We start from the raw sequence: 25,443 nt of genomic DNA, 5'->3' as shown, positions 1-25,443 counted from the left end.
GCTGCTGATGAACCACCATAAACATGTTGCCGCTAGAGTGAGAGGAGCAAAAAAATTTATCTTAAAATCTTTTTTAAAACTGCTGCTGTGTCTGCACCATTTGCTCTACAGGTCTGATTTTACCCTCAAAACGTAGCCATCGCTGTCCTCTTTCATCCAATGTGTTTATTATAGTAATACGTGTTATGGTTTTTTCATAAATGTCACTGATGCACAGCCTCCTCCCTCCAACTCTTCCATAGACTCTAATGTTAAAATGGCTCAGAAAGTTTGTCTGAAAATCAGAAGTACAGGCTGTCTTTACATGTAGTAAAGGAAGAACCACGCCCCACAGGGTCTAATATTATATTTCCATAAACACCCCCTGCGCGAACAAGCGACACCGGGCGCAACCGGTTGTTTGATAAAGCGCACCCACAACCGATTGGCTACGGGTTTTGTGACGTTACCGGATGTAGAGAGAACACAGTGGTCCACCGTAACGCAAGGTGAGTGTTTGTGTGGATGTGTGGCCGGCGTGTGGTGTTATAGTTATAGTATCCAAGGACGCACCTCAGCTGTTTACATATCATTGTGAGCAGCGACGTATATAGAAGATAACCTGGACACGCAGCGCATGCGCGGTGTTTGCGGCTGCATGAGTTTCAGCAAACCGGACAGTTACAGCATTACTCTTGCTGGGACCCGGTACAGAGCACGTCTGCCTGCCTCGTGTACGTCACACCGGTGCTCATCTGCCCTCAACAACGACCAACAGTCCGCGCAGCAACAACGGTGCTGCTGTTACATCTCTTTTCCTTTTTTCTCTCCATGCTAACGCTGCGTGTTTCACTCGTGCACCGACTTAGTGCGATGCTAAATAGAGCAGATGCTGGTGCAACCCATCCAGTCCACACATGTAACGAAATCAAACCGCAGATGATTATGTGCAATAACGAGAAACGACGCAGGGAAAAAGTGTTGAACATACGAAGAAAGGGAGGCGCGAAAAGTCGCGACACCGTCGTAAATCTGTCAGTAATTAGAAAGCAATCTTCCAAATTAGTATCAGCTGGTTCAGTCCCAACCGGTGGCCTATGAAGACGGTCTCATAACAAGGTTTAATACAAGAAACATCCTGTAATAGGTAAAACCAACATGTAATACAGTCCGGTCAAAAACTCTTTGGACGTCCAACACACGTTTGCAGGTCGAAGGCGAGCGTGTCTCCATAAACACCGACAGTGAAGCTGTTTCCGGTCATATTAAAACCCCACAGCTCTCTTCTGCAGTCAGAATAACATCAATGTTGATGAGATTGAAACTGATCTCCCTGCTCTGCTGACAGACTGACAACAATCAGAACCAAAAATGTCACTTTTAAACGAACCACTCAGTCCAGTTTTCTTTAACCCGGCACACCTCAGCCCTCTGCTGGTTTCCCTCAAGAAGCAAAATGATATTTAAAAAAGAAAAGTGTTACTTTTCAAAACCCCGTGTACTTAACTGCACTTATTTACTTGTTTCTTATGTAGATCGTTTGTCTTGTGAAAAACTCGTGATGAGTTGTTCTAAGGCACAGGTGTCAAACTCTGGCCCGCGACTTTGTTCCAGTTTTAAATTTTGGCCCACTGTGTGTTTGAGTTTGACACCCCTGCTCTAAGGCCTCTGCATGTCAGCTAAACAGACTCTCAGCTGCAGTTAAACTTCCCCATTGTTGTGGTGCAGCCATTGGTTTCTTCCTCAGTCTGAGGATCCTGATATAAAACTGCCAGGCTGAGCCTAACGTTTTGGCTCATTAGCTTCAGTTATATTTGTCATGTGCAAGTTAGCACAGGGTCAAAGTGTATTTGACGAGCAGGAGACAGTCCCTCAGCAGTGCAGTAAGGGTTAAGAGTCAGTAAGAGTAAGGGTGACCAGTGCAGAGTGTGTTATGTACCTGAGAAGCTGCAGGACAGCTGAGTGCATCCTGTGAAGTGTTGTGGTCGAGGTGTCGACCTGGTGGTAAAATCTGTGTTTGAGTCTTGTAGTCGAGCAGACAGACTCCTGTAACGTCTGCCAGATGGTAGCAAGGAGAACAGCTGACGTGCTGCTGTGGTCCTTGGTGATGCTGTGAGCTTTACGGAGGCACCGCTGAAGATAAATGTCCCGGATGGCAGTGATGTGCTCTTCTGCCTTCACCCTCTGGAGTGCTTTACGGCTGCTGGCAGAGCAGCTTCGTACCAGACTGTGATGCAGCTCATCAGCAAGCTCTCGATCGCACACCTGCAGAGGTTTGAGGTGATGTTGGCGTTCATGCCAAACGTCCTCAGCCTCCTCAGGAAGTAGAGCTGCTGGCGAGCTTTCCTGATAGCAGCGTCTGTGTGAAGGGTCCAGGAGAAGTCCTCAGTGATGTTGACTCCAAGGAACTTGAAGCTGCTGACTCTTTCGACCTCGACACCGTTGATGTGGATGGGCTGGTGTTTCCAGTAGTCCACTATCATGTCTCTAGTTTGGGTTGTTTCCAGGCACCACTCGTACAGCGCCATCACCTCCTCTCTGTAGGCGTCTCATCGTTGCCTGTGATGAGGCCTTTGATGGTTGTGTCATCTGCAAACTTGATGATGGTGTTGGACTCATGTTTAGCCCCACAGTCGTGTGTGAACAGGGAATAAAAGAGGGGGCTAAGCACACAACCCTGTGGATTACCTGTGCTAGGTGTGGACATGTTCATGTTAGCATCCACCATAAACACAGGATACATGTGACTGAAAATAAGGGAAAAGATCAAAGCATGAACCAGACTTGGATGCATTCAGTTATTTGGATGTGCATGCATGTGTCTTTGCCTGTGTTGGCAACCTTTAGCACCATCAGCTGAACTGTCTCATGGACGTAGGCGGTGATATTAATGCGTGTAGGAGGGGGGGTCAGTGGGTCACCATATGTTTTGCTATTAAAAATGACAAAACATCAGAAAATAGGAAATGTTTCAGACTGAAGCGTCTCAGAAACGTTCAGGTTGTCCTGTAGTTAACACAGAGTTCACGGTAATCATGAATGCTTCCTTATTAAAACACAGATGCTCTCTGTACACTGACCACATCATCGTTTTTATTTTCAGGAGAGAAAGCGAGCATGAGGGTTTCCAACAGTCACCTGCAGCAGCTCACCATCTTCACCACCGTGCTGACGGGTGGAGGCATCGGCACGATGTACTACCTGCTACAGCGTGAGTACGAAAGCTCTGTAGTGCTTCATTTACAGCAGCTTCGATCGTGTACTGTAGCTCTCACAAATGTGTCATTTGACACGTGAACTTCAGCTGCTGAGAGTGAATCTTCAGGTTTCAGCTCCAGCTGACCTGGGCTGCTTCAGGAATCAGCACCACCCTGTGGTTTGTTGCACATGTTCAAAAACATGGTGATCTAATTACTGTTTGAATGTCATCACCTGTTTTGGTGGTTTAACATCATTTAAGTCGGGTTTAACCTCCTAAGACCTGAACTCTTCCACGGCAGCATTTTTAATTTCTCTTTGATATTTGGTCATATTGGGACCAGATGAATGTAAAAACAAACAATTACCAGATTATTTATTTACTTTATTTTTGTTTCTAAGAAAAATCAAAGCCACATATGAGGATATTTGTTTAAAATATTGACAGAACAGTAGCAGTTTAATGTCCTCGTAAGTGGATATCAGGCCCTTGTAGAGCTAAATTGAGTATTTTGGTCTAAATAAGCCAAAATGTGACGTCCACATGTGGACGCAGGTCCTAGGAGGTTAAAGGAAATGATAAAAGAGAGGTGCATGATCATGTACTTTTACTAATGGTAAATATTTTGCACGTTATGTGTGCAGTGAGTGAATGATAAAGCCTAACCCAGGGGTCTCGAACTCCAGGCCTCGAACTCCAGGCCTCGAGGGCCGGTGTCCTGCAGGTTTTAGATGTCTCCTTGATCCAACACAGCTGATTTAAACGGCTAACTGACCTCCTCAACATGTCTTGAAGTTCTCCAGAGGCCTGCTAATGAACTAATCATGTGATTCAGGTGTGTTGACCCAGGGTGAGATCTAAAACCTGCAGGACACCGGCCCTCGAGGCCTGGAGCTCGACACCCCTGGCCTAACCCTTCTTGCTCTAATATCTGAGCCTCTTCTGCCTCGACCTCTGACAGCTGTCAGTCTGAACCTCTTATACCGACTTTTCCAGAAGCCGTATTCAAAATCATTTGTTAGTTTAATGTCTAATCTAAGATAACTTAGAAAACCCTTTTAAAATGAATGTGCAGAGTAAAGCGAGGAGCCTTTTAGAAAATGTAAATATTAAAGTGTACATTCAAAAACCCATATTAATGTTGACGACAGTTTCCTGTAACAATGGGTAGATTTTGATTGCAGAATGTTTCAGGTGAAATGAGAAAATCATTTGTAGCTTTTCTTGCTGTATTTTTATCCTGTTACCCTGAAACGGTGAGAAGCTGCTTCATAAGGCCGTTACAAAGGTGAAATCAAACGTGCACAGCTGCCGGGGCGATCTCCTGCAGCTGAGAGTGTTTTTCTGTTTTGGTTACAAAGATTATTTCATTTGCACTTTTACTGTGAAGAGAAGCAGAGAGGAGCATTGTTGTTGTAGCCACAGTAACAGTTGTAACATCCACCAGTAAAGTGAAAGTGACCTAGCACAGCGGTGACCGAGACAAGAATCAAGAATCAATCAATTCTTACCACCAACAGATAATAAGAGACCCACAACATACCCGAAAACTACATCAGAGACTCTGAACGTGATGCAGTGATGCACAAACACAAGCTGGAACTGTGCAGTTCAGATTTCACCTTTAAATTGTTGGACGCTGCTCAGATCTAACTTTTGCATCAATGACATTTGTGCTGAAGTGATGTTTGGAGCAAAACCAGCAGCTGCCACAAGCAGGGGGATTAACCAAGAAACAGGATATATCACAGATAAGACAGGAAGTCCATGGCCACAAAAGGATGGGCTGCTGCAGACTCAGCGGACAAATATGAAAACAAGTGTGCTGTTTGTCTAGTTTTCTGGCATCAGCGCTGCTCCTGTGCAGCGTAGACTGCAGAGGAGTAAAGTTGAGGAGCCAACAGAGCCCTGATACCTGACTTCCAGTGAGCATATTACAGCATGTCAGTCAGCCTCCCGAGACTCAGCTGCCAGGTCGATTCCTTGGATCGCTTCCTCTCATTGCCAACCTCAAAGCCTCCTCCCACATCAGCTCAACAAAGAGAATCGTAGCAGTTTCAGAGCTGGATCTCTGCTCCTCCATCGCTTTTCATCATTTGCTTGATCTGTCTCCCTCTTTCGAACCTTCTTCTCCGCACATGTCGTCATGAAGCTAAGCTTAGCTTCGACCCGTCCATGCGCTGAATGCTTCAGGATGATGCTGAGCTCGTCCTCCAGCTCCTGCAGCTACAGTCACTTCCCTTTCTCTTGGCGACCTGATTGGCTGTGTCCACCCTGGTTCTTTCCTTTCTATATTTTCTGCTCACTTTAGCGTTTGTTGGTGCACAACGTGTGTTTACGTGCTGCAGCCTTCAGAGGGACTACTTTGCACCGTCGGTTCGCCTGCCTCCACTTCCTGCCTTCTTGCGCTGTGGTTTGAAACCTTGGCTTTGAGTCCCACTTGTCTGACCTGTTATTACTGTGCAGCGTTGCTCCTGGCCCTTTTCCTTGCATCTTCCCTGTTGTATCTGCAGCCCTCTGAAGGTAGTCACCTCTGCCCACTCGTATCTGCACTACCTCATTACCTTGGAGAGCCACGGTCAGCCTGATAGGTCTACTTTTATGGGACTAGCCTGCTTTTTTTAAACTGGCATTTTATTTTATTTCCCTTTTAGATGGTTTTTATTTGATTTGAAGCTCCTTGTGATTTGCATTTTGAAAGGTGATATAAATGAAACTTATTTACTCACCCTGTATACCAAAGAGTCGCTCACTGAGGCACAAACTGTTATGACCGTGTCTTGAGTTGGATGAGTGACGAAACGCTGAAAACGCTGCGTCCAGATGATCAGAATCAACGTTTTGAGGCTCATGACAGGATGTTTCAGTTCAGGAACTAATGATGCCACCTGCATGTGGGATGTTTGGGAAGACAGTGGATAGAAAACTGCATCATTTAGCTAAGCCAAGGAGAACTGAGTGGAAAAATAAGAAACATAGAGTCAAGTGGATTCAACAAAAGAAGGTGCAGAGTGGGCAGAGGTGACTACCTTCATATATGGTCCAGCATATATTAGATGCCCAATAGTAATACTGGAAATTATGCTTAGACTTGTGGAGACCAGAGTCTTTCACTCCAGGTGTTTGCCCCTCCATGTGTAAAAAATTTAATTAAATTAAAAAGGCGTGGAACTGTTGCAGTGTTTACGGTGGATTCAGTTCAGTTTGCATCCTGAAAACATACTGAATAGAAAATCGGATGTATAGATTGACATGACCAGAAGACCAGGAGATCCTCTACATACAGGGATACTTTATGCACGACTCCTCCTCCAGTTCCCAGAGACATCTGCTGAGCCTCGTAGCGTGGCCAGTGCTTCTATATCCACATCAAAGAGCTTAAGGGTCACCCTTGCTGGGTTTGGAGGTTAAACAGCTGTGACTGCTGGGAGTTTGAGAGGATTGAGGGTTTAGGGCAGAGATATGGCAGTTTTATCCAAAAATCAAATTTGGGTCCAAACTTGAATTTTGCTAAGCTTGTGAATAGATACTCGCACTCCACACAACCAAACACCTTCTTTGTATCCAGGGAGCAGATAGTCTGGAGTCTCCGTGCGAGGAGAATATAATATATCAAACAGATGACAGACACTGGTTTTTAATAAAGCTGGTTCCAGATGCGATTGATGGTAAAACGATTTCCAGCCTATGCACTAAAACTGGTCAAAATCTTGGCAGTGAGTGAGGAGACCGACCTGTAAGATGAGCATTCGAGGGGATCTTTACCTTTAGAACAACAGTCATACATGCTTCATAGAACGATGAAGGGACTTTGGCTGACTCCTTCAAATATGGCAATGCTACACATAGTTGAGGTGAAAGCAACACTGAGAATGCTTTAAAAGAATTCAGGAAATCCATCTTGGCCCGGAGACTTTCCAGACTGATGAAATCGTAATTTCATCAGAGAGCATGGGATATTCAAAGAATTAAAAAGTTCTCCATCAGAGTTTTCTCCTGTGGAAGCTCAGAGGTATAAAGTTGAGAATTGAGAGACCTGGATGTGTTGTTACTAGGGATGGGTATCGTTTAGGTTTTATCCGATATCGGTGCCAAACCGGTACTTTTGAAACGGTGCCGGTGCTTAAACGGTGCTCAAACCAGTGCTTAAAGAATGGAAAACACAAACTTTGTCCAAAAACCTCTCATGTTTAACTGTTTTCCACTTTTTCTTTGGTCATTTTAGCCTTTTTGTCCAGGGTGAAGGGAGTATCTGCCATCAAACAAGAAGACAGCTGCATGTAGCTATGATGGTGTTTGCTAGTTCACCTTACATGCATTAATGTAATAACGTGGTTAGCCTACTCAACGTAAATTACACACGAACAACATTAAGCTACTCACGCAGAGAAGAACGGCTGCTGCTGCATCATCATCCTCATCATTTCTGCTACACTGGCAGGGCTAGGGGCCAGGACTCTCCTCTTCGGGTTTTTGGGGGATGTTGCTAACTCCGGGTCGATAACAGGCACCACACCCGCAGTAGATGTGCTCGGTGTGAGGTCTCGCAGCAAGCTATCAAATACGGCACATTTCTCGGCTTTAAAAAAAAAACTATGCGTCGCCAGGTGTTTCATCAGATTTGAGGTGTTACCTCCTTTGACAGCATCACAGTATCAGCTTAAAGCACTTGTTGCAGCTGCTGAGTTTGCATCTTTTGCTGTGAAGTACAGCCAGACTTTGACCGCTTCACCTTGGGCGTTTTTAATCTGTAGCTCTGCTCTAAAAGAACGTACGTACCTGGACCCGCCTACTATCCTCGGAAACGTAAAATGATTGGCTAGAATCCAAAGTGTATCACAGCTCAGGAAAAAAAGCACCGAAATAATGCCATCATGGCACCGGATACCGGTACCCATCCCTAGTTGTTGCTCTTAACATGATCTGAGGTGATGGTGCCATTGGTCATTCTGTTTTTGGGAATATGCAGTTTTGCCTGGATACCCTTCAGCTGGTTGGATAGCATCCTGTCAGCTCTGTATGCATATACAACAAACTCTTAGAAGCTGACATTAAACTGAGTGTTGAAAGGATGTCAAATATAGTCTGCAGCATTACCGTCTATTATATAATTGTGTTTTTTTTAATCCTTGGATATAGCTGAAGCATTTGGTTAGCTAATTCAAGTCACTCCCTTTTTCTTCATGTTTGCTGAATAAGAAATGATTTGCCCCCTCAGAAAGTCTTTCAGTGTATCCCAAATCGTCAGGCTAAATATCTCATTTGTTGTATTCGTTTGGGGGAAACATTTGTTTTTCCATGAATTTTAGAAAATTCTTGTCTGCAAGAAGAGTTGAATTAAATCACTAATGTTTTCCGTATTTTGGGGCATCGCGAAGATTCATGATTGGCACGAGAGAGGCCAACACCACTGTGCTCTGGTAGTCACAGGAACTGACTAGTGAGAGCAACGAATAATCAATAAGAAAATAATCAGTCCTGGGACAGGTATGAGAAAAAGGAGATTTAGTGATTGTGGTTGGGTCAGTCTAACACTGGATCGACCAGCAGAGCTCAGATCAGGCAATAAAGAGAAATCAACATTATCGATACGTTGGCCAGTGCTTCTTATTGTAGAGTTTAACGTATCAGAAATGACCTCGTGTTTTTCAAAGCGCACATCTGGATCACGACTGAAACACCTCTGGCTTTGGCCTGAAGAGTGGCGTGGAAATGCTGCCCCTCCCCCAGTAAGATGGGTGCTATCCGACCTTCAAATGTGTGTTTCCTGTTTAAACAATACAAAAAAATATATGACAAACCACCGCTGCCCTGCACTGTTTGATGTGTGACAACATCCTTTTAGCAGGGTGGTTTACACCTTAATACTCCACCTAACTCGTCTACAGCTCTACCCAACCTCGACAGAGATTCGTGCACAGATAGAGCCATGCATATACAACAGGGTAAGCTTCTCTTGCAAACACAAATGAAACCAACACAACCGAGGCCTCTGTGCCTCCTAAAACGTTACTATGAGAATCAGATCATTCCCACTACTCTATAATCACCCCCACTACTTTCCCCCCGCTGATGACGGCTGCCAAAAGGAAAAGCAGCGAGCTCACCAAAACACTTCCTACCTTATTCAGAAAGAGAAAACAAAAATTCAAGCTCCCATATTCTGTAGAATATATTCATAATTAAACCTCTAAGCTCCTGGTTAGATGTGGCTGTGCCTTCAACCGTATCAGAACAGAACATCTCACCAGATAAACTTTAAATATAAATAAAGTAAAATAAAAGCGGTACCAATACGTGCATGTATGTATACAAATATGCAGAGTGCTGACATGAGCAAATACTTAAAACCACTGCTGAACAGTCTTCCCGTAACCATAGCAGCCAGGTATCATCTAGCCTCCTGCATGGCAGCAAAGGAGAACGAGACTGAGGTAGTTAATAACGTAACACAGATGCTCAGGATGATACAAATGCAGTGGATAGGTTGTCCACATAATCCCTCGCGTCAGCGGCTGAGCGAAGCCATCCGCCGAGCCTCGCGGATCAGGTCCTTTATCTGATAGCGATAACGGCGAATGATTACAGGTCATGACCTCTGAGCTAAGTTTGGCTGAGCAACAGGTGAACGATGGGCTCTGCACCCGCCTTCGATGGATTCCACCAGACCTGCATGTTCTGTCGGCTTTCCAGGTCTTTACGCCACCAGCTTAGCATTGCTTTCACTAAAACTGGAACAGACATCCTCAAATTCTCTAACCAGCTAACTTCTATACAAGAAGTGTGACGCTTATGTTCTGAATAAAAGAGAATGAGGAGTGGAAAAGTCGAGACCACGAGTCCTGCTCACTCCATATGAACCTTTTTAAAAGTACTAAACTCTTGGTTTGTGCGCTGTGGAAGCTTATTTTAACTTTAAGGTTTCAGTAAAAAGAGTAACTGTTATATTATGTTCTAGCTTTCCTGTTTTTGTTCACTCACACATATCATTCTGTCTGCTGTCTACTTAGAGACCTTTGCTGGGTCGGACTACCACAGGCTGGCTGTGCAGGAGTTGGAGGCGTGTCCAGTTGCCATGGAAAGCCTGGGGGCGCCACCTTTAAAGGTCCACAACATCCATCTGACTGACAGATACAACCGTGTAGATAAGCACACTGCACAGGTACTGTCCTTCAGGAGGTCAATATGCTGTCGTCTCTGACTTCTTTCTTTTCTAGTTTTGCATGTGCAGCTAAACTGGTTTTCCTTCTGCGTATAATTAAAGTATTTGCTTACAAGTAGCTTTTTAAAACTATTTAGATGTGTAGAAACTTGGTGTAGAATCCACATAGTGAGCAAATCAATCATATGGCAAAGAACTCTGAATATATTGAATACTGAGAGTAAATTGCTTTGCAGATAAAGATTCCTGTGACAGGGATTAAAACCGGAGGCTATCTATGTGCGTCTTCACTGAGAGATCCCAACACAAACCGGTGAGACAGTTGTGCCAGAACTGAACTGCTGCTGCTGCTGCTGAATTTGTGTTCGGTTTATTTTGACATAGTGATGTGAGAGTTAGGCTGACCTGCAGACGCTGCCATCCGTGATCGGCATTTTATATTTTATTGTGTATGTGTTGGTGTTGCTGCATAACCAGGACAGAGGACAGGTGTGTGTGTGTGTGTGTGTGTGTGTGTGTGTGTGTGTGTGTGTGTGTGTGTGTGTGTGTGTGTGTGTGTGTGTGTGCGTGTGTGTGTGTGTGCGTGAGTAAACGGGGACAAACTTTTAAGTATATCATGCATATAGTGCCGTTTATATTTGAGTTGTATTTACATTTAAATGTTACAGTTCAAGTTAATCTGACTAAAGATGCTCAATTAATGAATAACTAATGGAAAAAAGCAAAAATCATTATTTTTGAAAATATCACAAAGAAGAATGTAACACCTCACCTGCTTTATTGTAGAGTATTGTGTTGAGCTTACACATTGACAGTAGTCATTTTAGGACACTTTATATCCGGTCGTTAAGTGTGTCGTCACTAGCCGTGTCTGGGCCTAAACTCCGCTGCAGGTCCATATATCAAACGATGACTATGGCATTACTGAGAGTTGAAAACTGTCTAAAGTCTTTCATCTTTATTAAAATGATCAGCGTTCTGCTCTACCAGGTGTAACAATTGAGTTTAACATCCAGGCATCCATGAAAACGGAATTTATGACATTTAACGGAGTTAGAAGTTAGCAGGAAGTTAGCTCACTAGCTTCTATCTAAATACAATATAGCATGTCCTGACTGCAGGGTTTTGGAAACAAATTCAAACGTACAGCTCTGTTATGACTTCCAACATAAATGAAGACAGAAAACTAAACAGCAGTGACGTTTGTAGGGTTACTGAAGTTTGGCTAGCTGGTATATAATGATGTGCTACGTGACCGCTAGCGACACAGCTATGTTAGCATAGCATAAACAAGCTAACTTTTTTTCCACTCGATAAAAGTTAACGTGAGTGTTCTCGGTGGTCAGGAACAAATGTAATCGCATGGCAGGATGCTGTAAAAGGACCAAACTTCAGCCAGAAGAACAACTGAGATAATCCACCCACAATACGAGGTTAGTCATTCATATACTGCTGCATGGGCTGGGCTGTAGTTACATCCTAAGGTTTTAAAAACTGAGCTTAAATAAATGATTAGCGGTAATAAAAGCCGAGGGAGGTCAACAGTGATCGCTGACTGTTTTAGGAGCTTTTTGAGATTAAATAGAAGAAAATACAAAACATTCAACATGTTAACAACACAAAAGCCATATTAAACGCAGACTACTTTAGGCCCGGAAGTAGGATTCGTCACGTCATCACTTAACGACCGGATAGTAAAGGCCATATGTGTTTCAGAGCTGTGCGTTATGACCTGATGTCCTGATAGAAATCATGTGTAATGTGTTTTCAGTACATTCAGTGATTAGTTTATATTCACTTTGTAACTGACTAACAACCCTTTACTGTGTTAGTAGTCTCAGGCGTGGTTTCAGCTTTAACACTAAAAACCACACAAACACACAAATAACAACAAAGCTGAAATAACATCTGCGGGTTTCTAGGCCTTGAATCTTGCAGCTGAACACTCTTCAGCACACTTCATGATGACTGCTATGAAACTGTCCATAATTGTTTTAACCGCCGTCAAAAACAAATGAAGCAGGATGTGAATGCTAACCACAGGGACTGATGTGGAAGCTTGATGGTCGCTGTTCCTCACCCGTGTTTGTTACTCCTTACAGGTGGAATCTGAAGCAAGCCGTGCTAAAGCTCAGGGAAGGAAATGTCATTGACCTGCTGAGTCCTCCATCAACTACAGCACACGCAGACGGGGTAGACGCTGACCAGCTTTATGAACAAACAACTCTGCCTGCTAGAGGAAGCAGGCACTGAACTATATTTACTCCACATTTATTGGATGGTCATCTTTTAGGGGAAGCATCAAGAAGAAAAGCTCTGTCAGTGACTGCAGACTGACAAATATCAATAAATGTTACAAATGTATTAGTTTCTAATGATCCATAATTGACTTTCACACAGACTTGCAGATGTGTGTGTGCATGTGTTCAGGGGAAACGGTGTGATATTCATAAAACAGGACGTAAAGCTGTGGTTTCACTTTTACCGTAACCTTCTGCTTCCTGTGCAGATGTAGAGCGAACACAACCACCGATATGAAGGATGCGTGTTTGCCGTGCTCGGCTTTCTGTGGTTTCTCTTCAGCTTTTTATCCTGTTATTTTTGCTCTCGGTCTCAGTCAAAATTTCCAAAATAACAACGCTTGAAGCTGTGTGTGTGTGTGGATGCAGTATTATTGGGTCATAACACTTTTTGTCACAAAGATTTTCAGACAATGTTTTATGGAAATGGTTGGACATGTGCACTCAATCATTACATTTTAGGACAGTGACACAGTTTTTGTAATTTTGTCTCTGCACAGCAGTGATTCAAGTACAGACTTTTAGTTTTATCAAAAGAACAGAAACTGTTGTTTAATACATGGATGAAAATTTGCAGTCCAGAGTCCATGAACATCACCAAATACAGTTTTCTGTTCTTCCTGTGTTGTTTCGTGCAGGTGCAGAAGTTCTTCCTTTTTTCCTGCCTGTCAGCTTAGACATCGTCACACTGCACTTAAACTATAACAGCTGAAATAACACGAATAGAAATAAATGCATAAAGAGATAAAAGAAAGCTGGGAACAAGAGGAGCCTGTAGAGCAGGGGTGTCGAACTCCAGGCCTCGAGGGCCGGTGTCCTGCAGGTTTTAGATGTGTCCTTGATCCAACACAGCTGATTTAAAGGCTAAATGACTCCTCAACATGTCCTGAAGTTCTCCAGAGGCCTGCTAATGAACTGATCACTTGATTCAGGTGTGTTGACCCAGGGTGAGATCTAAAACCTGCAGGACACCGGCCCTCGAGGCCTGGAGTTGGACACCCCTGCTGTAGAGCATTTATAGAGCTCTGCCTGCAAAAGCTTACTGACAAGAAAGAACAAAGTTCATAACTTCATATTAAAATTTCAGGTCTGGAAAACACATTTAGGTTCAGTTTAATGACACGTTTGTCTGTTTCTATATTTAAAAATAAATGACACGATGATCTGACATCCTGGCTTCCTCCTGCTGTTGAGTGTGTGTTGAACGACGAGTTGTTTCGACTTTAGTGTCGATGGTTCAAAGATTCATACATCCCACATCCTCTTCATGTAACCTTTCTGCTTATTACATAGTTATTAGCATCTCATTATATATTAGCATTCTATAGCAGATGTATATGACAACATGAAAACTCTACTTTTATGTCCAGCTGGCACTGGGACAGTTTGTGAGGCGGCAGGAATGAGAATCAGCACTTCCAAGTCTGAGGCCGGAAAAGGGTGGAGTGGCTGCCCCAGGTGGAGGAGTTTAAGTATCTCGGGGAGCGGGAGATGTACAGATGGATGGGTGATGCAGCCACTGTGCCGGTCCATCACGGTGAAAAGCGACCTGTGGTCATGAGCTGTGGGTAGTGACCAAAAGAATGAGATCACAGATACGAGTGGAGGAAATGAGCTTTCTCTGAATGGTGACTGTCCTCTCAGAGATGGGGTGAGGAGTTCATCAGTGATCTTCTTTGGTAGACTCTGTACTCATGATGCATGCTCAATTATCCAGGTAGCTTTTAAACCACAAAACAGGCTGCGCCAAAAACTGGTCCACCCCAAGGATCAGGTCCCCGACACAAACAGAGTAACATAGTGTAGCTGTGAAGTGCAGGAGGATTGTCAGGATTTATACATCGAAACCAAACAACCTCTGGCTACAACACAGCAGAGCCACCTCGTCAGGCCAGGACTCTGCAGTCTATTCACACCTACAGGCCAGTGGACACTCTTTCAATGATGAGGATGTAACATCCTGGACAGGAAGGAACGCTGGTCAAGGAGGCCGTTTATGGGAAAGACCATCTCTGAATCGAGGAGAAGGCCTAAGGGTCCATCTGTCACCATCTTACAAGCTGTGATTGCAGCCATTCAACTCTCTGTGAATGGTACTCATGGTTATTGATCAGTGGGCTTTGATTATTATTATTATTATTATTGAATTAATTAAAGGAACTGACCTCACAGCCCAGTGTTCATTCAGTCAGCTGGTTTCACTCATTGTGCAAATGTGCTGTTTATAAGGTTGGAAACGTGCAGTCAGCTGAGACTGAAGACGTCACCTGATGATGACGAAACACTGAAAATCAACCGTTGGGACTGTGAACTAATCATTACAGTAGTTAAATTGTTTCACGAATAATATTGAAACATTTGAAATCAAAGAAACACGTGTCTCAGCAGTCAGTGTCGTCATAATCATTTTATAAATATAAACAATCTTTTTCAACATCAGTTGTATCTGCAACCGTAACAACGCTTTGATTCATCTGTTTTTCTGCACACAGTCTGAGTCCCTGCAGGGACAGACATCAGCTATGAAGAGAAATGATTGTTCAAGGAAATTAGCAGCTGTTTCACACCTTTTCTTTTTGTTATAGTTCCAGGAAAGAGGCACATATGTTCTTGTTAAGTGTGTGTGTGTGTGTGTGTGTGCGTGTGTGTGTGTGTGCGTGTGTGTGTGTGTGTGTGTTTGTGTGTGTATGTGTGTGAGTGAGGGGAGGGGGTGTAAATCTGAATCATTTCACCAGCAGCTTTCTTAATCTTCCTCTTGGCCCATCGGTTTTGTCTGATGTGGCTGTCAAACTGCTGTTTATAGTTCTGTGGTATTATAATATAACTAGTATAACACACGACTGTCCCCATCACACGGTTTTTTTATCCCCACACATCGTCCTAATAAAACAACATTAGTTTCAGATCGCTCGTTTAGTTTGGATCTTATTCTTTCCAAAGGTGCATAAATCTTATGACTGCAGTTGCCTTTAACTTCTCTTTCCTATTATTGGAAAGAGAACCAAAACTGAAATATGTGCGAAGAGGAAGAAGAAAGGAAGTGGTGTCAGATATGATCAACTATCATTATTACACAGAAGTTTTACACCTTTGCAACCTAACATGGTCCTTACTGTGCTTCAGGGCAGTTTTTTAAAGGTTAAACCGTGCTTCAAGATGTATAGATAATTACACAATTTTCCACACATATAAATGATTTTGTGTGTTATTGCCAGAAGTGTTTAACCCTTTAAAACCAGTCAGAGCAGCACGCTCTGTTTTGCGTAACTATTTTTAAATCCCGGTAGCTCTGCAGCCATGTAAGCTAGCGCAATAATTGTTTTTGCATATGAAACCGGAGGAGTTGTACTTACATCTTATACCATCAGCTTGTCCTCGGTCACAGTTTCCTTCCACATATAGTTTTGCAAATATTGCATAAAAAGCACTTGCAGCAACAAAAACATAATATTCCAGAAACACGCTTTGCTGAACCGATCAGCTGTTCGTAACACTTCCTACGTTGGAATAGACATCAGAGCGCCATGACCTGCCCGAAACCGGAAATGTAGTTTTTTACCTTCAGGGCCTCATGAGCCTATACTGGTGTTTTTAAAAGTTATGTTTGACTTTATGACTTTCTGTGTCGTTTCTGGGATGCTTAGGACTCATATTGCACTGCTGGAAATAGTTTATTTTGATGCATATGCTGCTTTTTTGCAAATTTGCATCATAATATTTATTTTCGTTTTTCCTGCAGTGTATAAAAATTGGTGTATTTCAAAAATAAAACTATGAAGACACTCAAAATAAATTTCCTGTGGTGTGAAACTATTTTGTGCAACTTTTTTGTATTTACAGTTTTGAGAGATAAGCCTCTTAAATTTCTCTAACTAGAAATATATGTTAAAAAAACAAAAACGATTTTCAATTTTTTTGTAGTTTATTGCACTTTTTTGCAATTTATGTAATTACTATGCACTTAATGCAGACATATTATTAAAATCTGGGCTATAATGGTTGTATTGATGTATAGCAACTTGAAATGCTCCCAAAAATGGCTCCACAGCATGTAAACATATAATATAAGCTCTGGCGGACTTGGTTCTATGGTAGGTCTTAAAGGGTTAAAGCCAACATAAACACAGTTACAACTGAAGTCTAAAGAAAGAAATCGTTGTTTGCATCAGTCTTCTTTTTGTCTCTTTAAAAGTGAATCCGATTGTTTGCTGGAGTCCACCCTCACACTCTGAGACGGCCCCTTTAAACACTCGCTGATCACTGACACACTCAGTTGCCGTGAATCTTCCAGAGGCTCAGCATTCTTGGGTTCCTTGTTGTCCATTTTGCACTCTCTCCACGGGTGAGTTTGCCTTTAAGACATTAAAATCAAGGATTATATTTTTTTCAAAAATAGGTGTAATATTAATATGTAACTAAAACTTCTTTATTAACTCTAAATATTCAAAGCTGGAGATGTAGAACAAATGCAGGGGGAAGATTTTTATCATGTCACACGAAGCAGAGGGCTGCACTTAAAACTGAAAACCACAGTTTTAGTTTTGATATTAATCACAGTAACCTGATTGAAACTTACACACTGAACTGCTTATAGTTTAAAGCATCACTAACATTTATGATGACGTGTAAATCAACACACACACTTGTTGTGTTGATATTTTATTCTATTGCTTATTGTTTATAACTATTTATGAATAACCAGGCAACCGTTGTGGAAACAGATGTTTCCATGGGAACTAAAACATCTGATCAAAATAATATACACTGATAATGATAATGAGCCTCAATCATAGCATTCAAGTTTACAGTAAACTTGTGCAGGTATTAACTGATTTATGAGTTAACATTGTAATCAATGATTTATATGTGCAGGTTCTTTCTTATACACATCAAAATGTTTCTGTTTATTGTTTTTATTTAAAGTAATGAGCACAAGTAAGTGTTTTTGCAACAGGTTACTAGTAACAAACTGCTTAAAGATACAATTTAAAATAGTTTTTTTGGTCTGTTATGTGTAGACGGAGCCGGTTCGTATCTTGTGTCTTTTTATGTGTGAATGATTCATCACTCAGTGTAAACTTTCCTCTGAAAATAGCACGAAGCCTCGACTGAAAGTGAGTGAAAAGATGTCCAGCGACTCTGAAGGATCTTCAGAAAGCTGATGAACACTTTTTAAAATCAATTTCAAACCACGACTGTTTGAAAGCAACATTTAAAGAAATTAGGGCTGGATCAAGACTTTTGCACAGGACTGTGACTCATGGCATATAACCCTTTTAATACACGTTTAACTTTAAATCAACCCTCAACTATTCTTAATAATAAAACCGTACGGATGTTTTAATGTAAACTCTCCTGCAATAAGAACTGAATGCAGTGTTGAGCAGGTTGGACTGAGAGCTGCACCAGCAGTGATATTACTCCACATCGCTTTTCCTTTGGTATGTTATCGCAGTCTGAAGATCAAAGCTGCTGCATGGTTTCTGTTGATGCCTGCTGCGGTTAAATGACAAAACACTGAAATCTATTCGTTTCAATGAAGGGGAAACATTACGTGGAATACTTAATTGTGCAAGACCTGCAGATTTCTGCTATTGGGAAACGTAAAGATCTGGATAGCGATGACCTTTACTAGTTATCATGCTGCGTTTTATTGACCAGTTTTTAAATAAAACAACAAAATTTGCGTTGAAGTCCACGTCAGTAAACCTGCACAAACTTGATTTGTTAATCGCACTTAGAATGCAAATGGTTACAATGTTCCAGCATCTTTTCACCACCTTATCATATATTTTTGTGTGTAGTCCAGATTGGAATTTTGGAAAACACATAATTCCTATGGACTTAAATGCAACAGTAAGATAAGGTATTAACAGTTAATGTGATGTGATGTGACCTGAATGTAATGTCGATTAGAATAAGTCACAAAGGTGCGTTTTGGGTCCGTTAACAATTCCACACAGCTCATCCTACGAGCCGCGACAACTTATGAGCAAAAACCCAGGCCTTTAGTGTTGGTGGAAAAATGCACCATGTTGACCAATCAAATCTGATATGGCAACATAACATTTGGTTGTTTAGGGAGAGGAGTGACGGCGAGAGAGAGAGAGAGCGCAGAAAAAGAGAGAGAGCGAGTTTTGAGATGTGAGAGATTTGTGACGTTTAGCATGTTTGGAGTGTGCAGTTAATGTGTAGTGTTGTGTAGTTAGTGTGTAGTGTTGTGGATAGTTTTGTGTTGTGTGTCAGATCAATGAGGCGACTGCTGTCTCCAGGTAGAAACAGGAGTGACACACCTGCTGCTGTCAGACCTGCAGGTATCAGGCTGTGATGTTTCCTTTATAGTGGACAGAAATTATGTTTTTGGAGTGGCACAAATAATTTGTGGCGTCTTACTGAAGAACAGCTGATTGTTCTGTAAATAGTTTGAAATGGTTACTAAAAAAAGGTAAATGACTGCAAATAACTTGGTTTGCAAAACTTGTGCCTATGATTTTAAAATTGACCATTTATATTTGCATTTAAAGTTATGAAATATGATTCAATAAACATGTTTGTGGTTGTTACAGTAACAAATATAACTTTTTCTACTCGGATTTTATGTTTTTTGTCATGTTTGTGTCTGAACTGTAGATTCAGACACGTGAGGTTGTGCTGATGATTCCAAACAAGGCAAATAAACAGTTTTTAAATGTGGAGGAAAAATCAAAAGTAGTTAAAAATGGCCGATTACACCCTGGAGCCCAGAGGGTTAAACGTTTTTTTTAAGTAACGCAATAGTTACTTTTCAAGTATTTTAGAATCTTGTAACTCAGTTACTAACTTAGTTACTTTTTTGAAGAAGTAACTAGTAACTATAATTAATTACTTTGGAGAGGCGGCTGACCCAGAAACCAAAGCTTTCAAGCTACCAGTCACACTCACTTTGTTTCATGACTTTTAGCTCTTTGCACTAAAGGACACAGTTAAAGGAATCTAATTACTTAAACAGTGTTGTAGAGCATCTTTCTAAAACTGCCAACATCGTTTACTTTTCTACTAATAAAGATGTAATGTTTTAGAGGTAAATAACTTATACAGAATGTTCTATCATGGATGTAGCGAGCAGGACAACCATCGACAGGGTAACATCCCAACAAGGTCCAAGTCTACTGTAACTCAGCTACCTCCCAGCTCGCTGTCTGGTTTCTCTTACATGCACGCATCAGATTATATTGAAGTCATGTGTTTGACAAATGTTAGGATCAGCATGAGATCTGGAAAAATTCAGAGGAAGAAATGTAGTTTCAGTTTGCAGTCTGATGAGACTGCAGTGGCAAGTTAAACATCTGAGGTATTTATAAATATTTTATTGTTTTTGCAAAAGAGCACTTTTAATAATCACGTTATGTTGGGATGAGCCTGGTTAATGTAACAATATTCCAGATTGTTACATTGCAAATACAACAGCCTAAAGTTCAAATGTAAATGAGCCTGTTTTGCTGGAAATGAGTCATTTCTTTGGTGGAACTATTACACACCAGTGGAGAGGATCAGGACTTGTTTAAGTCAGCAGTTTCTCTTCTCAGTTTTGAAACAGATGAACCCAACAGGATGGAGTATGCAATGATTGGGTTAGTTATTTCATAATGCTACTCTGTCCTTACATCTTTGAAAGGAGTGCCTTATATCGATCTTCAATAGTCCCGTCAAACTGTGTCTGATAATTTAAAGTTGGGATGCTCTGTGAAATAGGAATTAAACCAGAATGCAGTAATTTGCTAATCTCATCAACCTGTGAGAAGTTGGAATAAACTTCTTTGGAGCTCATTGCTCCTGAGAAACCAGTTATTGTTGTGAACTTTACACATGTCCGAAGGAATCGTTATACATTGGAATGATTACTTGTGCGCTGATTTACATTAGTGCACAAATATGGTGTCATAGCTGCACGATCTGATATCGTCGTGTTGGTGTTGTTCCCAGATCATCAAACTAAAGGTTGTTCCAGGATCAACATTGCAAGTGACCAATCAGAATGTTGTGATGTCATACTTTTGCGACTTCGGGAAAAACCGGCGTAAAACAAAAAACTGTACTTAAGCTGTGAGAAACCGCCTTTGTCCGCCGATCAACGGACCCTAACCCTGACCCTGACCCTTTAATAAACGCTAAGCAGAACTGATATTGTCCTTGCAACATTGGAATTTCATAAATGCACGAATGGGTTGGTGCGCAAAAGAATAACGTCACAACAATGTGATTGGTCACTTGCAATGTTGAACCTGGAACAACATTTTCATGATGATCTGGGAACAACACCAACACGACGACATCAGATCATCCGTCTCACACTAAGGGACAAGGTGCCTAAACTCATCAGATGTTCCTTCTTGTGTTTTAAGAGCATTTCTTTCCTGACTAAAACGAGTCTTTAATGTTTCTTGTGCCACAGGGTAAACCGCAGCCATGGACGATGGAGACGACCAATTTAGTCTCTTTATGGATCTGTTTAACAACACGGAGACGACTGACCAAAGCTACGTGGTCAGTGAAACTGTCCAGCTCTGTGACAAGAAAGGTGTCAATGAATTTGGTGCAAAATTCATCCCAGTTTTCTACTACGTCAATTTCCTCTTGAGTTACCTTGGCAACGGGCTTGTCCTCTTCATCATCTACAAGTATGAGAAGCTCAGCACAGTGACAAACATCTTCCTCCTGAATTTGGTCCTGTCCAATATCCTGTTTGCCGCCAGCCTCCCCTTCTGGGCCACGTACCATCTATCTGAGTGGATGTTTGGAAATGCCCTGTGTAAGATGGTCAGCAGTGCCTACTTCATTGGTTTCTACAGTTCCATCCTCTTCCTTACACTTATGACATTTGACAGATACCTAGCAGTGGTGCATGCAGTGGCAGCTGCCAAGAGCAGGAAAAAGCTGTATGCTATCATTGCATCTGTGATCGTTTGGTGCATCAGTGTTGCAGCGAGCGTCAAAGAGCTGGTTCTTCGAAACGTCTGGAAGCACGCTGTAACTGGACTGATGTGCGAGGAGTCCGGATTCTCAGATGATACCATGAAGCACTGGCGTCTTTTCAGTTACTACCAGCAATTTCTGCTCTTCTTTCTTCTCCCGCTGTTCATGGTGATGTACTGCTACATCAGCATCACCATACGCATCATGTCCACCCGCATGAAAGAGAAGTGCCGTGCCATAAAGCTCATATTTGTCATCATCTTCACCTTCTTCGCCTGCTGGACTCCGTATAATATCGTCATCCTTCTTCGAGCGATACAGATCTCCAGTTCCATTGAAGAGTCGTGTTCTAGCGCAGAAAGCTTGGACTATGCACTTTATGTGACCCGAAACATCGCCTATTTGTATTGTTGCATTAGTCCTGTGTTTTACACCTTTCTAGGAAAGAAGTTTCAGAGCCACTTCAAGAGGCTGGTGGGTAAGAAGATTCCTTGTTTGAAGAGACACATTAGCTTCAATAGCCAGAGCACCAGGACAACGTCACAGCGGACACCACACTCTTTATACGAGTACTAAACACCCACATGTGTGTTGGTCTATTGTTGTAACGTCTCTCACTGATGCACTCTTTAGGCCATCTGTCACCAGTGTAACTGGCAAAGGTCCGAGATGATGGCTACAATCATTTTGTTACATCCCTACATTCCATTTTTCAGTAATGCAGTAATGTAACATTTTACTGTAGCAAATTCAGTAATTACATTAGTTACAATTATGTTGTTACTTACAAAGGTTCTTCAGTTGTCTAAGTAAGTACAAGTTGGTTTTTCCAGCACATTTCACAGACAGATGTCAGATCTGTGCACCGAGCAGATACAAAAACAAAATCTGTTTCATCTTTATATGTTTTTTTTTTCCTGCTACTTGAACAACTGATTTCAGTTCATGTGCGAGTGGAGGAAAATGCTGGAGCTTTTGGGAGACGTGAACATTTATTTTTCTTGTATAATAGCGTGGTAGCATAGTGCAAGCTGCATCCAGGGCAGAAAAACACTCTTTATACTGCTAACACAACTTTGGCTCAGACAGCATGCTAATGCAATGCTAGCAGAGTGATTTTAAAGCCGAGTCTTTGCCAACCCAAGCTCAGCAGACAGAACTTGAACTGCAACAGGTACCAAAAAGTGATTAGCAGTCAAACTTCCAGTGTCCTGTGGCGACCGCTTTGAAGGCTGGTTTCATCTTTGCTTTGTGTTCATATGTAAATAGAAAGAAATCATATAGGTAGCCTAATGTGCAACGAATCCTTCTCTTATTAAACATAAACATTGTAGAAATACTGCTGAAGTGTACTTTTATTTGATACCTACAGACACTGATACAATTATTAGGCTGCTTAAAAACATATCGCCTTGAATTATAATGCATGTGAAACTTTGATATTCTGAATCTTTGTTTGAGGAAAAGTTTTATAACTGGACAATCTAACGTTTTAATCTAATACTCTTCACGCCACACGGCTCTCAACAGATGATCAGTTTTTGTTATTATCAGTTTTCCCTGATAATAGTTGACTTAAAATACTCGTCTCCTGCTGCGCCGCTCTGTCAGATTACGTTTTAAACCTGCTTCATGTTTGTCAACTGAAATCATCCAATAATGCTCTATTTGTGTTAACATGTATTAGACTCATATTCAAGAACAGCTATGTTATTACTTTTGGTGTGCATACTTCCTGTGTTACGTTACAGCTATATCTACCATAGTCATGCTGTAGAATTCTGATTATGTGTTGCCGAAATGAAACAACTGATTGTCTGGTCAGTCTCTGGTTTGTGATTTTCAGGCAGCAGAGCAGAGTGGGATCATATATTTGAGAAAGTGCGAGCTAACAGCTCTATGTTTGGTATTAATCGTTTGTAGGTGTTATGTGGATGTAGCCAAAAAGTTGAATGAAAAGATCAACCCAGGATGCTTCTGGGAACATGTATTATCACCAGGCTGATATGTAGTTATGTTATAAACCCATATGTTATCCACAATACAGAAAACATTGCATATTTAAACTGGGACATCATCATTTGATTTGACACAGGCTTTTTGGAATTTTTGGCTTATTTGGATTTCAACAGTTTAAAGCTACTGAATGACGACGTTTCTGCACCTACTGCATATTTCTGTATTCTGCTTTATGATAATGATGGTTTTTATATTGACTGTTCTTGTATTGTAACATAATGTACATGTTTGTGATGCATCTTTTAAATAAACTGTGGATGATTTAAACTGTTCCTCACTGCCGTCTGTCCTTTTATGGAAACATTTTGTACCACTTCGGGAGTCTTAGCAAACGACCGGATTAGTTCCCTTTTCTGACAGAACATCTGGTTGTTGCTTCCTGTCACATACGCATGTTCTAGTGAATCACCTCATGCAACAGGATAAAATAACTATGTATTGCAGTAACATGCTGAAATGATGAAATAGGCTTGGTTATCTGTACAGTGTGAGTCAGTGTTGTTACAAATATTAGTCATTTTCATAAACACTGGCCTGAGGATTTGGATGGCCGTCACCCTGAGCACGCCGTATCTACTGAGCTGGGGTGGGTCTGGTATGCTCCAGCACTTACAGCCAGAAGGTTCGTAGCTAAAAACCCAGCTGGGGCCCATTGATACTGGGATGGTGACAGGTAGGGGGCAGGACACGACCACGATTCACCGTTCAGTGACATCTTTACACACAGCTGCAGCTCTCCGCTCACAGCTCGACATCCACATCAGCAACAACACAACAACAGGCCCGAGTTCATTTATGTGCAGGGGAGGAGTGATGTGCTGATTCAGGTGCGCCAACCTCCCCCACAGCCACGGACCACGCCCCGCCACATTTGGACGTTCTCCCTGTGCTGCAGCGATTCATTAGTAATTCCAAATTGGCCATGGATGTTAGGTGAAGGGTACAACATTTTTATAATAGTTGTGTTCCTGCCATCAAATTCTTTTTTCTGAAATATTGGATATGTTTAATATGTTCTATTGTCAATAATCTATTGTTAATTATAACCACTCTGACTGTAGTTCATAATGGTTATAAGAAGAACAGTTAAATGCTTTTGAGCAGGTAGGTAGGTAGTCTTGGTCTGCAGTGACTTCCAATCTCATAGATACTAAACTATGACTTGTTTACCAAGTCATGGATGCAGGGAAGCCATGCACTGGCCAACTCGGCGACTTCAGAAACCCTGAATGACCAGGACAGCTACAATGGATGACTCCAGAATTTTCCATTCATTAAATAAAACCTCTGCACAACATCTAACCAAGTCAAGAACAAGAGGAGGTTTGTGTATCATGTAAGAGCCTACAATGAAGAGGCACCAGATGGAAATACAAAAGGTTTACAGCATGGTGTGACCCATCGGTTACACTCAAGAACAGGAGGGCCAGATTAGACTTAGGAAACATCTGCAAACTGCACAGATGAAACCAAAATGAAGTTGTATCCCGATGACTGGAAATGGCCGAAGCATATCTCATCATCTGTCAACGGGTTTAGAGGCAGTGTTATGGCATGGGCATGTATAGCTGCCAGTGAAACCAGCCTACTGAATTCTGAGGTGCACACCAAATGCTGCAAATCTGATCAGACAGCATGTTACAGTGCGAATGAATAACAACCCAAATCACAAAGCAAAACTGAAAGAGTTTCTCAAGGCAGGTCAGTCAGCTGATCTCAAACCAGCAGAGAGTCACAGTACTGGGACCGCAGCCTTGTCGTGTGGACACAGCGTTTTTGAGTTTCACTGTATTTTGTTATTCATTTGTCTAGTTTCAGTTTAGCTTATCTAG

The 25,443-nt window shown here is 41.9% G+C and overlaps 2 protein-coding genes across 4 annotated transcripts; both read left to right on the top strand.

The window, feature by feature from the left end:
- Positions 1 to 366: 366 nt before the first annotated feature.
- On the top strand, positions 367 to 12,673 carry coa1 (cytochrome C oxidase assembly factor 1). Of its 3 annotated transcripts, none has more exons than XM_085139412.1 (5): positions 367 to 488; positions 3,083 to 3,190; positions 10,189 to 10,340; positions 10,577 to 10,653; positions 12,443 to 12,673. In XM_085139412.1, exons 2-5 carry the CDS (start codon positions 3,097 to 3,099, stop codon positions 12,591 to 12,593), a joined length of 474 nt encoding a protein of 157 aa, XP_084995538.1. In that variant the 5' UTR covers positions 367 to 488; positions 3,083 to 3,096; the 3' UTR covers positions 12,594 to 12,673. The 3 variants fall into 3 exon arrangements, with proteins under 3 accessions (XP_084995538.1, XP_084995540.1, XP_084995539.1); XM_085139414.1 differs by lacking the exon at positions 367 to 488 and adding an exon at positions 511 to 713; XM_085139413.1 differs by lacking the exon at positions 367 to 488 and adding an exon at positions 511 to 774.
- A 3,811-nt stretch (positions 12,674 to 16,484) lies between these two features.
- Positions 16,485 to 24,535, top strand: ccr12a (chemokine (C-C motif) receptor 12a). The gene is made up of 2 exons (XM_085139409.1): positions 16,485 to 16,982; positions 21,072 to 24,535. The coding sequence occupies exon 2, from the start codon at positions 21,086 to 21,088 to the stop codon at positions 22,166 to 22,168; it is 1,083 nt and encodes a 360-aa protein (XP_084995535.1). The 5' UTR covers positions 16,485 to 16,982; positions 21,072 to 21,085; the 3' UTR covers positions 22,169 to 24,535.
- Positions 24,536 to 25,443: the final 908 nt, after the last annotated feature.

The sequence above is a fragment of the Neolamprologus multifasciatus genome, chromosome 18 (assembly GCF_963576455.1).
Source record: "Neolamprologus multifasciatus chromosome 18, fNeoMul1.2, whole genome shotgun sequence".
NCBI lineage: Eukaryota > Metazoa > Chordata > Actinopteri > Cichliformes > Cichlidae > Neolamprologus > Neolamprologus multifasciatus.
The sequence above is the reverse complement of the archived record's forward strand: the minus strand, read 5'-3'. Positions and strand labels throughout refer to the sequence as shown.

Excerpts from the sequence above, each read along its gene's own strand:
- ccr12a (XM_085139409.1), top strand. The coding sequence starts at position 21,086 with ATGGACGATGGAGACGACCAATTTAGTCTCTTTATGGATCTGTTTAAC.
- coa1 (XM_085139412.1), top strand. The coding sequence starts at position 3,097 with ATGAGGGTTTCCAACAGTCACCTGCAGCAGCTCACCATCTTCACCACC. Across the intron at positions 10,341-10,576 it reads TAGATAAGCACACTGCACAG|ATAAAGATTCCTGTGACAGG; the intron begins GTACTGTCCTTC and ends ATTGCTTTGCAG. Across the intron at positions 10,654-12,442 it reads AGAGATCCCAACACAAACCG|GTGGAATCTGAAGCAAGCCG; the intron begins GTGAGACAGTTG and ends TACTCCTTACAG.